This window comes from Achroia grisella, unplaced genomic scaffold (genome assembly GCF_030625045.1).
Source record: "Achroia grisella isolate CSIRO2021 unplaced genomic scaffold, CSIRO_AGI_Agris_v1 utg848, whole genome shotgun sequence".
NCBI lineage: Eukaryota > Metazoa > Arthropoda > Insecta > Lepidoptera > Pyralidae > Achroia > Achroia grisella.
The window spans coordinates 79,391-94,322 of NW_026713041.1; the positions used below are offsets into that span (position 1 = coordinate 79,391).

Consider the following 14,932-nt stretch of genomic DNA (forward strand, 5'->3'; position numbering starts at 1 on the left):
TGTTATTAAGTCTTTTTTTTTTTAATTTCTGAATTAAAAAAATTGTACTAGATATGAAAATTTTCGATTGATAAATAAACATATATGTCGTTTACATATAAGAGCGCGCGCTCTGATTATTGTCAATCGTTGTATCCGTTTATGAATTTAAATGAATAAACGTTTGAAAATTTTATTTTATAAATACATAAATATAATCCTTAAAAACTATTAAAATATAACTGATGACCCTGCTCTTGGACAAGATGCCTGGTCCAAGAACATATTATTAATATTTTTGAAGAATAAAACAACATATAATATTAAAAATGTTGTCAATACATATGAGTCAACATTTCCTTGTTTAAGACATCACATCTACCGTTCCATCGAGCTATTCAGGTTCGAATACGCGTTTCATCCATTCTCAAGTAGAGTCAGAGATATGGTTCGCGCAAGTAGAGGGCAGTTTGCAATTTAGAATATCACATCTATTATTTTGATTTAATTAAAGATTTTATTATGTTATTAACTAGGATTTCAACAACTTTTCAAAAGAATTTAAAAAAATGTTTAAACTGTTTATTAAATATAAATAAATATGACATTTAAATTTGTAAATATCATATTGTCACCATTCAAGGGGTAAAATAAAATAGCAGATAAAAGTTTTTATGGAAATTCGTCATATTTGAAGCTAGAACGTTTGAAGCTTTTTTCTTACGACTTTTTTGGGTCGGAATTATTTAATAAATATCTTACTAATATTATGAAAGTGAAAGTGACTCTGTCTGTCTGTCTTAAAAGCCAAAACTTCTGAACTAATTTAAATGAAATTTAAATTTAAAGTCTTGAGATAGGACAAACTTTTTAATGCTAAAAAGGGTTTTATAAGAGACTGAAAAGGAATTTTTAAAAGTTTGCTTCAATCTTATTTTTTTGCGTATTGATTAAATATAATTAACGAAAATGGGTTGTAAGGGTCAAAAGGGGAGTTAAAATGTTGTATGCATGTATTGTCATTTTTTAAAGTAAGAAACTTGAAACCCATTTTTTATTCCTGTTGAGAAAATATCAGTTTTTACCGCCACAGGACTCAGCCATAAATGGTTACAGTATAGCGACATCTTATCATTGGTACATGATGACACTAATATAAGTAGCATTAAAAAAAACAAGAAAAAGGGTTATAAGGGGTTGAAAGGGGAGATGTAATGTATGTATGGTATGTATGGAAGTATCTTTATTTTAAAGATAGTAGTTTGAAACTTAGTTTTTGGCTGTTGATTGAATTGTATGGAATTATGTATGGAAATTTCATTTTTGAAGCTAGAACCATGAAACTTTTTTATGTTAAAAAAATATATATTTTTTATTTTTTCAACCCATCACATAGTATATATAATATCAACACAATATATATATATATATTACATTAGTCATAACGTATTTATTTTAGAACGAATTGCTCACTTTACAGTTAAACTAAAGTGTGTATAAATAATTCATATGACAATTGTCTAAAAAACAGTAATGTAGCAAAACCAGTGTTGGTCTACATGTAATTGAACAATTATCCCAAAGAAAAAAAGTTATAAAATAAATTCCTCTGCCGTGTCTCTCTTTGTTCCTAATAGTCTCAAAAGGTACTAAACAGACTGTTAAATCATATTATATCAGAGTTATATTACTCAATTGTAATAGAATGTACTGTTATTAATATATACAAACCCGTTCCGTCACACGTAGGTAGACTGAAGTTAATAGGTTGAAACTTTGTTCTCATCAAAAACGTTTCTGAAAAGGCAATAGTAATAATAGTTACTTTTATTGCGTACAGAGAACTAAGGAAAGAAAGAAACATAGCTGTAAGCAATCTCATACAGATAACGTAATCCTGCCATTATTATTTAGGTTTTCTATCGTTTACTTTCTAAGCTTCTTTTTCCTCTGTTCCTTTGTTCATCTTATTTTGGAGGCTGTACCATGATTTGAAAAATTGCAGACAATAAGAAAACTTATGAAAGATGTCATTACAGATGTATGTATGTACGAGTATGTCAGTCAAATTACTAGTAATCGACGTTTTCACTGAACTGTAATAGTGTATTTATTTTATGATCTTGTGGTGTTTGTTTGTTTACACAGAACCCGAAGTATACAAAAATATATTATACTTTGGTTTTATAAGATCGACTATTGAATTTTACAAATTGTTCTTAAAAATGTATTTATTATCCTATAAATATATATTTCAAAAACGTTACTGTACATTAAAGATATGTGAGAACGACATTTGATATATTAAATGTAATAATAATCTTTGTTATTATTACATTTATTATATTTAAGTATTATTTTATATTGGCATTATTAACATATGTAACACTAGCTATACCCGCGACTTCGTCCGCGTAATATAGTGATCAAATATTTAATAATCTACCCAATGAATACAAATAGCAAAGTTTAATTTAAATCGATTCAGTAGTTTTAGCGTGAAAGCGAGACTGACAAACAGTCAGAATTACTTTCGCATTTATAATATTAGTAAGGATTATTACAGACATACAGCTGTTCTAGCCCGCGACTTCGGCCGCCTTGAAATTTATTTTATTTTTCTAAAATAAAAGTAGCCTAAGTTATTCCTTATTACATCAGCTACCTGCAAAAAGAAGTCCCGTGAAAATCGATCCAACCATTTCAGAGACAAGCCGGATCAAACAGACAGACACACACACACACAAATTGTAAAAAAATAATTTTGGTGTATGTACCGTATTTATATTCATATGCATGTAGTAAAAAACAGTTATTTCAATATTACAAACAGACACTCCAATTTTATTTATATGTCTAGATATAAAATTAATGATAAGTCTGGGACAAGTATATATATATATATCTAATAATATGTCTTTAGAGCCTATAACATACTTAGAAGGGGGAGTTATCAGAATAAACAACCAATTTCAGTTGATATGTGGTTAATTAGGTGATTGAGATAGAATTACATTAGTGATGTTAGTTACTGCTTAGTGTACAAAATAAACGATTGTCTGTTGGCTTTGTTGTGTTGTTGTGAAGTTAATTCGAAGACAATTAAATTTCAACCGTAAGCAGTCAATATAAGTGTCAAATTATATTTATTACTAGCTATTCCCACGACTTCGTCTGTGTGGAACTAAATTTATCTAAAATAAAAGAATTTTTTAAAAATAAAAGTAGCCTAAGTTACTCCTTATTACATCACCTATATGCCAAAAAAGGCCAGTCAAAATCAATTCAGCCATTTCAGAGACTAGCCTTCAGGAACAAAAATTGTATTAAATGCTATTTTGGTATATGTATCGTATTTATATTCACATGCATGTAGTAAAAAACGATTATTTATATATTATTTTCTGTTTAGTTTACTTTTTATTATATAGCCTTATCCAAAGTATATTGCGCGTCTGTATAATTTAGCTTCTATGCATACATAGTGTGGGATTACAACCCAGTTTTGTACCAAACTACACTCAAATTATTGTATTGATTATAATCTGTTTTGTAGGATAATAAATAAATAAATGAATTGTCCTATTAATTTATTGATTTATTATTATAAATATTTAGTAGCAATAGCGATTTACGAGCACCACACGGTCTTACTTCCAATGGTTGCAGGTTCGTTTCTCGCACGGAAACAACATTTATATCATGTATATGATTGTTTGAATCGATTTGGGCGTTTTCTTTTTATACTATGTATGTATTTACGAATAAAAAAATATATGTTTGTATTCAAGCTGAATTGAAGAGTGAATTGACCTGAGAATTATTTTTTATTATTATATCACAGAGCTTAACACTACCTAAGATTTACAAGAGTCGGCTTTACCTCTATGAGAAATTTAATCTATATAGCAATCTATAACGGTTTAAAAAAAAGAGAGTTTGTAGAGATTTACACAAAGTATTGTTGTCAATAGGGCAGCCTTGTAAATATCGACATAACCTTCAAGATAAAATCTATGTAATTGCATAGATATATAGTAATATCATTATATTATCTGTGGTAATATTATAATATAATATAGTAACGTACTCCTAAAACAATAATATCAAAAATGATATCATATCTAGTGACGCTAACTTAATAAAATTCCTACCAACTCATTTGAATATACTTACTACATTAATTAATTAATGTTGAAAACTAGTTGCTCATTCTTAGTTGTTGCTCTTGCTCTTTCTTGCCTATAGGGGTTGCTGTACTAATGAAGAAAATCTAATCAAATTAAATGGGGACAGTCCGAAAATTCTCTCAACATTTTTTTTATATAGGTACATTATTTCATTTAAGTTATTCATTTATCTGTATGATTTCTTTGATACATATCTAGTTCTGACAATTACAAACGACACAGAAATAGCCATATAACAAAAGTATTAAAAACAATAAACATGCAGATCTACCATTTCAGTATTTAACAATTTTATTTTCTATCTGTTTAATTGTTTGAGAACATTAGCAGCAAACGTTTTGAAGTCGAATACTAGGATTGTTCTCCATTTTTGAACTCGTTTAAAACCGTTTCAAATACCCGCTCATTTACAGAAAACATTTATATATTTATGTAGCAGCAACACAACTGAACCTTCTAAAATATTTTCCTTTACTTTAGAACATTTACAAAGTCCGCTACGCTGGCCGCTTTTGTTTCAAATAATCAGGTTTTTGTGTGCGCCTTTACAATTTCAATGGAATTAAAAGTTCCCACAGAAATGCTTTGGAAGTAACGTTTAAAGTATTAATGTTCACCGAAATAACAACGTATGGGCTTTGCATATAAATATATAGATAACAACATTATCCCTAACATATTCGGTATTTTAATAAAGTTTTGATGCCTATGATAAGCTGTACCCGTTTGCAACTGCAAACCGGTTTCCTAAGATAAACTATATCCGTTTGCAACTGCAAACGGGTTTCCTAAGATAAACTGTATGCGTTTGCAACTGCAAACAGGTTTCCTATGATAAACTGTACCCGTTTGCAACTGAAAACAGGAATAGGCATGTGGCAATCCGCCCCAGTTGCATTTACATTTATGTAACTGAAATAGCAAACAGTTAATGATCATCCATTAGGTGATTGAAAGTATTCTTCCAACCATTTGTATTGTTTTGGGCGTTTTCTATGTATATATTTATAATGAAAAATGTTGGTAATAACTGACAGATAAAATGTAGGTACATAAAAATTGATCTGATTGATTGACCTTATATACTAAATAACAATAGGAAAATGTAAGGTGGGGTCTTACAGTTTAAACACGGCAGAGTTTAGTAGGCAATATGGAGTTTGTCTTATTAGCCATAATTAATTACAATTATTATATTGATGTATGTGTAATAGGTAACCGTGTCCCATAAAAAGTATTTAAGTGTTTCTACCAGTTGTATAGTCTACCTATAACACAGGCTCTGCTTAACTTGGGTCTAGATGGCGCTATATGAAATATTTAAGGTTGAATATTATTACATCTTGCGACCGATCGTCGTGGAGATCTTTGGGGGAGGCCTTTGTTCAGCAGTGGACGTCTTCCGGGCTGAGATGACGATGATGATGATTATTACATAGATAAAAGATAACATACGTTGCTATTTCTTAGGATAAACGTAATAGTAAAAGAAAGTCTATTTGTTTCTTCACTTAAATCTGTAAAGTAAAGCACGCAACGTATTTTAATACAACATCCACTGTCATTGTTTTTATTCTATTATATCTATATAGTGATCTATGTACACATCTTTCTAAAATAAATGATACCATTCCCTAAAGCAATCTTGAAAAATTATCGCGGTAAAAGCTCATTAACATAGTAAAGTCATATATAACCCGTATTACTTTCCAGACACGAAAGCTGTCCTTGCCTAAAGCTTTTTGATAGAAATGTGTTGACATCATACATTGCTTCTTCTAAGCTCAATAACATTGCTCCTCTTTGTGCAACATCAATGGATGAGTAGGCATGAGATAGTTTAGAAATGTTACATGGGTAGAGGGCGCATATAAATCGAGGATATTGTCCCTTTTGATTTGGAATTCAGCAGAATGAACCACGGAAATGACGTCAACACGCTTTGTTTCAACTTTATGCTTTATTCTATGTGTAGTTGAGAGCGTTGTAGCCGTGTTGGATTCAAATATACCTTCCGGAATGTAGGCATGTCAAATGCTGCGATTATATTGAAATAGACGGGAAGGAAATTGTTGTCTATGTACTAAGTCAGGTTGATTGCCACATGATTCCCAATGGAAACCATAATAGTAAATTTCCTGTGAATTTGTCACGATAGGCTAACTGACCTGACCTTATGTGAACCTTATCATCCTCCACTGATGCCCCGCCAGTGTAAATCGTTAGCTTAGCAGGTGCACTATTCCTTCATGATTCATCAAAAAAATTACGTAATAAATTGACAATGCCTCTGACTACTCCATCGAGGATAATAATAGTGGTATATTTATCATACATGTGTAGTTAACGTATATGACGCGTAACATGTTTTAAAGTATGACTGTTGACGTATCTATACTAATATTATAAAGCTGAAGAGTTTGTTTGGTTGTTTGAACGCGTTAATCTCAGAAACTACTGGTTTAAATTGAAAAAATATTTTTGTGTTGGATAGTCCATTTGTCGAGGAAGGCTTTAATCTATATAACATTACGCTATGATCAATAGAAGCGGAGCTGCAATGAAAAATATTGCAAATGGTAGGGAAATGAAACTCAGACGAAGTTGCGTGAGTCAGATAGTTCAATAAAAAGAGTGAAATATGTTTTATCATGTATTACTCACAAGCCTATACCGCAATTCTGCTAGGATAAAGATAGATGTATAGGTATCGAGGGCCTCGGTGATCAAGCGCTTTACCGCTTTACTTCCGATGCTCATAATGATGTATATTAGTAGTATTTACAAAAAAAAAGTATCTACCTCAGTTGTCTAGTAGCCAAGCAAAGCTTATTACTAGATGGCGCTGTATGAGTTGTCCGGAGCTATTATTATTATATGTAGGTGTCAAATTTATTGGAGATGAACTTGGGAATAGTTAGACTACCCGAAACTTGCAGAATTATAAATGAGATCATCTTGAACGTCGATACGGTGACTTGCTCATGAATTATTAATACAAACAAGTGTTCGTCGAGTGAGTATTGCTGAAAACTTGAGTTTGTCATTAAACTAATAACATATTAATTCCAACTACGGTCGTGGTAAACTCACTTTTTAAGAAAAGAAAGAAAGAAAGAAAGAAAAACATTTATCGACAACCATTATTAACAATTCGTTCATTCATTCATTTAATATTCTTAACTAGTTAAATGTATAAAATAAATATATATAAATTAAAGGAAAATGTCAATTTGTCCATTACACTCATTTTACAAACATCCATAAGGGAAGTGTGTCCAGTGTCCACGCATAAAATTGTTAACGTACCTTAAAGTTTATTACTCTAGCAAGTTGGACCGACGATCTGGTCAAGATCGCTGGAAGGCATTGGATGTGAGCAGCGCAGGACCGATTGTTGTGGAGATCTTTGGGGGAGGCCTTTGTTCAGCAGTGGACGTCTTCCGGGCTGAGATGATGATGATAATGATTAAAAGTTATTATTATATCAGTAGTAATTTCTATTTATTGACCTTGCACCTTTTCTCGCCGATAGAAATACCCTCAATCGAAAATTTGCTGTAAATATTATCTTTCAACTCAACTCGGCTTACTCTATTATATTATTTGCCTTTGACAATATTGCTATAATATATGCTGATGGTCAGTCTATTGTCCCAAATTTGAATTTAAAAATAAATGTGTATTATTGTAAACATGTACAACCATATTTAAAAAGGATACGAGCCCGGTTAAATTTTGTCAGTTCTTTTCATCTCGAACTCTCTCTCATCTCCGAACTGACGACAGATTTGATACATCTTAAGAGTGTATAATAGATTTATAATAAATTTACTTAGGCCAGATTTACACGCTGGCCGGAAGTCTGGCCGATGCCAAATATGTCTGCAGAAACAGTTGCAGATACTTTTGTCAGCGGTTGGATATCGCGATTTGGCGTCCCTATTACTGTTACCACGGATCAGGGTCGTCAATTTGAATCCGCTTTATTCCGTCACTTAATGCAGTCCTGTGCAACTCGTCGAATCCGTACAACTAGTTACCATCCCTGCGCAAACGGCATGGTGGAACGCATGCACCGTCAACTCAAAGCAGCTTTAATGTGTCACGGCGATTTATGGATAACCGCGTTACCTTGGGTTCTTTTAGGTATGCGCACAGCAGTTAAAGAGGATCTAAAGACCTCCTCGGCTGAACTTGTATTGGGAGAAACTCTTCGCTTGCCGGGTGAATTTGTTACACCATCTGTCACTTCATCAACCATCAAAGATCCTACCGACTTCATCACACAGCTTCGTGCCACCATGAATAATATCATGCCCACGCCAGCGTCACATCATTCCAATCCGCCAACTTTCATTTATAGGGATTGGCCTTCCGCCACTTACGTTTTCCTAAGAGATGACAGCATTCGGCGTCCTTTGCAGGCTCCTTATACAGGGCCTCACAAAATTTTATGTAAGCGTGACAAAACCGTCACTCTTGAAGTCCAGGGTAAAAAAATGGAGGTCAGTCTGGATCGTGTGAAGCCTGCTCATATCATGCACGAGTCCTCACACCCATCCACACTTTCATCTTCCATTCCTTCAACTTCATCTTGTCCGCCAATCACAACTTTTCCTCATTCGCCACCATTATCTTCCTCCCAAATACCCTCGCCTTCCTCGTCACCACTAATTCCTTCTAACCAACCTGTTTCAGCTGCAAAACCTATAGTTACCAGGTCAGGACGGAGAGTTCGTTTTAGGGACATTTTAGATCTGTAGTTTCTTTATCTTATTTTATTATTATTATTTTTTTTTTTTATTGTTTTCGTTTCTCTTTCACCTTTTTCTCTCCGAGGGGGGGTGGTGTGGCGATTTACGGATAGTGCGCGGCAACACCGTTGCCTAGCGACGTTGTAGAAAGAAGAGATAACAAGCTTGTCAGATTGGGACACAATCGCTTCTTTTTAGATACATTAAATATACGTTTTTATATATATAATAAAACCATACAACTATTGTAAATACCACAAGAATATTACATTTATACATAGCCACCACTGGACTCGTTATTTAATCTTCCTCCTCCTGTCGCTGCCAGTACCAGCTGAACATAACATAAATAATAGCGGTAACAATATAGACGCTAAAGATATTTTGATTAGTAAAACATTAATATTTCATTTAAGCTGCTGCATATATAAGATAAATAAAATAAATAGAAATAGCAAGACAATCGCTCTAGTACCCGTAGGCATGTATTAAATGAAGGTTGTAAGAAACTTTGCTAGATGTACTCAAAACAAAGCTAACCTGAATATGCAAATTGCGAACATTAAGATAACGGTTTGCCATTTCAGTTGTTTGTTTATATTTGCTCGCTCATGCTCGCCTTCTTAAAGTTTTCTAAGGATTATGACTTTTCTTGATGACTTTATCTTGTAAATTCCTCTGTTCATTACCGAATTGTAGTAACTTTGGCATTGTCCGTCAATTATTTCTATTAAAGTAGCTGCCTATCTTGGGTTCACATGAAACTAATATAGGTACTAATAAAAATGTCGCTTTATGCCTTACTTATTTTATTTTTATCTACAATTTTGTTTTCAAGCTTTTTTAACAAATGATTGAAGCAATTAATCTTAAATATGCAATAGGTAAAATGAAAGAAGATGGGGGCCCAGATCTCAAACTTATCATGCCAAATACGATAGCTTTTAAAGTGCTTTAGTGTATCGAATTGGACCATTCATAACGCAAATTCATGCAAAGGTACTTTGGCTCTACAATAATCAAATTTGAAATTATACGGCACATAGATGCCATATCTTTATCTATCTAGCATTTACTACCATCACGCGGCAATACATAGTTACTGAATCCTTTACTTGTAATATATCATCTATACATATAAATAAAATTGGAGTGTCTGTTTGTAATATTGAAATAACCGTTTTTTAATACATGAATATAAATACGTACCGTATTTATATTCATGTATTAAAAAACGGTATACACCAAAATAACATTTTTTACAAGTTTTATCTGTCTGTCTGTCTGTCTGTTTGTTCCGGCTAATCTCTGAAATAGCTAGACTGATTTTGACGGGACTTTTTTTGGCAGGTAGCTGATGTAATAATAACTCTTACATACATATCTTACACCTTTCATCTACAATACGAGTATGTATATAGCCATAACCTCTTTCAAATCTATACCTCCCTTTACCTGCCACTGCCTGTACCAGAATTCGTCTGGCAATATAAACAGTGGTACCATCATAGCTGCTAAAAAGACATGGCACCTTGTTCTACAGAATTCAAACGGCAACTCAAATAGGGTACCACTTGTGTTTTACAAATTTTAATATTGAACAGACAATTTAATTTGTCTGAATTCTGAGACTAAACTCTCGTCCTAAACATCTGTTATTGACCAAATATAAGAAGCACTAAACAAATTTCTTATTAACACAATTTACTTCATGTACCTTCAGTAATAACGCCAGATGGCACCGTGCCAAAGTTATGAGCAACTTGTGCCATGTGGCAGAAGCATTCCTATGCAAACTGCTTAATCTTTACAATCATTCCAGAATGCTTTTTGTCCGTACTCCCGATTATGATAATACTATGATAATAGTAGACTTCGAGAGTGTTACGTTGGTTATTGATCATAAGTATTGACGTTATAAGGGTTGGTGTCGACATGGCCGCAGTTCTGGATATATTAAAGTGAGCCAAAGCCTCAGAACACTATAAATTAATCGTGTATAAGGGAAAAGGAGAGAATCTACACTACTACACACACACTTAACGCAATACTTTATGTGTTAGTGAAAAGAAGAAACAAAATGCAAAAATGGGCATGGACTAAAGTCTATGGAAGTAACCAAAATGGTAACTATAAAAAAACTTGGTAATTGTGTATTATGTATTATGATGTTTTATGTAATTATGGAAAAGAGAGAAACACGAGCTGTGAAGGCGAGTGACGTACGTCGACAAAGGGTCTTCAATCTACATATGGTCACAGGTCCCGGGAACTGCTCGGAGTTTCATTCTCTGCCACACGATGGATCCGGCATCCAGACAGTGAATCCATGCTAAAAAGTTCGTGTCTCTTACGCTCTATTGTTTATATTGATATTTTTTTATATCATACTGGTATTTATATACTTGTGGCAATTCTGAATCAAATCAAAATGATACAAAAAATACACTTGCATAAACTATTATTAGTGAGAAATATAAAAATACTGTTAACTGTTACGTCGTCAGTTTTTTTTAGAAAATATATCCTATGAAAATAGCGTGTCAGAATCTATCTCCACGTTCTTTCATTAAAATTGGTTTAATCTTGAAAAGTTGTGAAAACAGACAGACATACTTTCGCATTTATAATATAACTTACTTCATTATCTATGTTTCAAGTTGTAGAAACTGAGATTTAAATTTACAAATTGCCATATAAAGTTTCTTTAATGTATGACAGAACTGAACTCATGACTTAAGGCCTAAAATGAACCTTTATTTTATCTTTTTATAAGAGCCTGTAATAGAATATAATATGAATAAAGATATTTTGATTTGATTTGAAAATAATGTAATTATAGTATAAGCTATTATATTCTCTCCTCAAATGATTGCAACATATGTTACACATATACTTTTAGGGATTTATTACAAAATTAAGTCTTGCTTTCAATATATTTACGTTTTCTTCTATAATACTTTCATCTCTCAAAGGAAATTATATTATTGCCTTATTCATTGATTTCTAAAAACTTTATTATTTAGTCAGTTACTTACTTTATTTTCAGTAATAATACTCATACTAAAAAATATGATGTAATATTCAGATTACATTAAGTTGGTAATCCTTTTTTTATTTTATGATAATGTCCACTTCGTCATATAATAGTCTTGTATCTAGTTGAGTTGAAGTTAAGATAATATTACTTATTAAAAGATATCTGTATCCTCTGACACAAGTGTCAAGAATTTGAGTTTAAGCATTTTTTATATATATATAAATAATTATAAAAGTGTATAACTAAGTGTAAATAAATAAATATAAATATTGTCGAAATCACTATACGAGTTTGATCAGACACTGGTTTGATTGCAGAATTTCATGAAATTAAGACTTTTTACAATATTTAAATGTTTTTGTTACAGAAAACAACACGCAGTTGGATCGAGAGCACCTTCCAAAAAAGAGAGTGCAAGCAGTTCGTGGCCAGCGCGAAAGATGAGCATGTGTGAGTATCTGTTTATCTATGTTTTAAGCATTTTTATATAATAGCAATGGCTATGACATTCAGCTTATGTGGCTCATAAAAATGCTATCACTTTTGCAAGAATGGAATAACCTTTAATCTTCTAATAATTATTATGATTTTTTTTATACTACGATGGTAAATAATATATCTGATGGTAAATGGTTACCGTAGCCTATGGATGCTTGAATCACCAGGGATATCACGTGGGCGTTGTCAACCCTAAAATCGTAAATTGCATACCTCCTGATGCATGAGGCTAACATATGTACTCTATTTTATTATACTACACTGAAAAAAAAAACAAGTTCAAAAAATAAATTTTCTCTATCTATCTAATTGCAAATTGCAAGCGTTGTCTTATACTATTCACTCATAATTTAAGAACTGAGCTCGTGTCGGTGAGCTCTCGCCACCTTCCACGATCTTATAACAATCTTTTTGTTGTTTTTGTTTAACAATCAGTTGCTTATACGAAACGTCTCCAACTTTTTCCTTAACCTTGATATAGCTGTGTTTTGGTCTTCATCTTCCTCTCTTTCCATCTATTTTTCCGTCGACAATATTTATAATCTGTGTCTTTTTTTAGCTCTTTCAAGTACTTCTTGATTTCTTACTTATCTAAGCCTGATACTAAATCGCCTAATAAATAGCAGACTTTCAACAAGTTATACATGTGTACAGCATACTACATGTGACTCCCGTGATGTCGTCATACGTTGCTATTTCGGAGCTTTGTTGACCTGTAATTTCGCTGCTTTGTCTCAACATTAACCTAAAATCTTAGAAAGCTAACTACTTGCCAGCTAAAATAGGTGCGATTAGGGTACTCACGTATACGACTTTTTACAAAGTCTTTGATGGTTGTATGATTATGTTTCTTCAATTCTAGTGACTGACGGGTCCTAGAATAAGCACTTACGGGTATACAAATATTATATATATTTCTAGCAACTGCTGTTTTTACCAATAATCTCTCAAATAGGTACAACATAAGAAACATTTGTAGTTATTGAATTGTTACATAAATCAGCATAATCAAGTAATGGAATATCTGATAAATGATCCAACAAAAATAAAAGAAAAAAACAATATCTTTAACAGAGGTAGACTTTATACATACCTATCTGCCTGGCTAAGTCTGTACGCCAAGCAGATTGATTAAAGAGAGTGTGTCCACACTATAAAATTACGATACATTCTTCAGTATTTATTCTATCTCTATTCAGAAGTCTTGTACTCGTAGACACAAGCGCAATACCACTTTACTTACTTACTATATTTTCAAACAAAATTTTGCCGTAAATATTTACGTCCTGCTCTACTCGGTTTACTGTATTATTACAGTAATTATAAAAGTATTTTTTACATTACTCAGAAAATCTATTATAATTATAATTGAATTGTTAATGCGAAATAAAGATATATCCTTTTTTTGATGAAAATTGAATCAGGTTTTTAGCTATGTGTAATTCTAAAACAAACTTGTTTAAAGAAAATCTGACTAGTGTGAAACTTTGATATTAGTTGCATATCCTATCTAGTTTAATTAGTTATTGTAGAAAATGTTCACGTAGTAGCAGTAGTAGTAGCATGTTTTGTATGGAGAGGGATAAGCGACATGCAGCCTTAAGCTGCGTTTCGGTAGGACTATGAAATGACAGTATAATGTTTAATGGATTTATATTATTATACAAAATAGATGTAAGTGTAGTTACAATGTAGTGTTTATTCAATTTTATATACATATAGAGAGTTTATTTACGAATAGGCCCCACCAGCACAATAATCCATAATGTAGATACTATGGTTCCTTTCTAATTTCTAGGTCTACTTTAACTATATTAATTATAATTTTTAACGCCTCTATAGTTACCGGATTACTTACAGGAAAGAATGGTGGTATTATCATTTGGCCTATCAGCGTAATCGCCCTTTGAAAGACATGAAAAATATTTATATCGATTGGTTTAAAAATATAACTTACAAGTACCTCAATTAGTTCGGGAGAAACTTCTAACAAACTAGGTAATAACTTGACACCAACTTAATATGGCGAATGGCGCACTTCGCTGTAATTGGATGTCACTTGTCTAAAACTTTCACCTAACAATCTGTTCTAGAGGGAGATTTTGTACTAAGTTAGGGTGTAAAGATTTATTCTTCATTTTTTGGTACATTATGGACATACCATGGGAAATAATTAAAGGAATTATTCAGATAGATGCCGGAATTGCAAAATCACATAACCACATTAAAATTCCATCATGACTGTTATGAAAAACTTGTTAGTTCAAGCGTATTTTAAGAGTCTGAATGGTTACGTAGCATACAGATTCTTCAATAATTATAATTCTATCCTGACTGTTATGAACAATTATAGTACTTTATGTGTATTTTAAGAAGATGTATGTCACGTCATATGTCACCCATATTTTCAATTTTTCAATCCCCAAAAATAGTATTTTCAAATCCATACGATATTGAAACCCAAGAAA

At 32.2% G+C, this 14,932-nt stretch overlaps 1 protein-coding gene across 1 annotated transcript in view; it reads left to right on the forward strand.

Annotated features, from left to right (window-relative positions):
• The first annotated feature begins 8,050 nt into the window (after positions 1–8,050).
• The window catches only part of LOC131852393 (transient receptor potential cation channel trpm), a 118,557-nt gene continuing 111,675 nt past the window's right edge, over positions 8,051–14,932 (forward strand). The window contains exons 1-2 of the mRNA XM_059203068.1: positions 8,051–8,905; positions 12,334–12,416. Of these exons, the coding sequence (XP_059059051.1) occupies positions 8,051–8,905; positions 12,334–12,416 (938 nt within the window). The remainder of the gene's footprint in view (positions 8,906–12,333; positions 12,417–14,932) is intronic.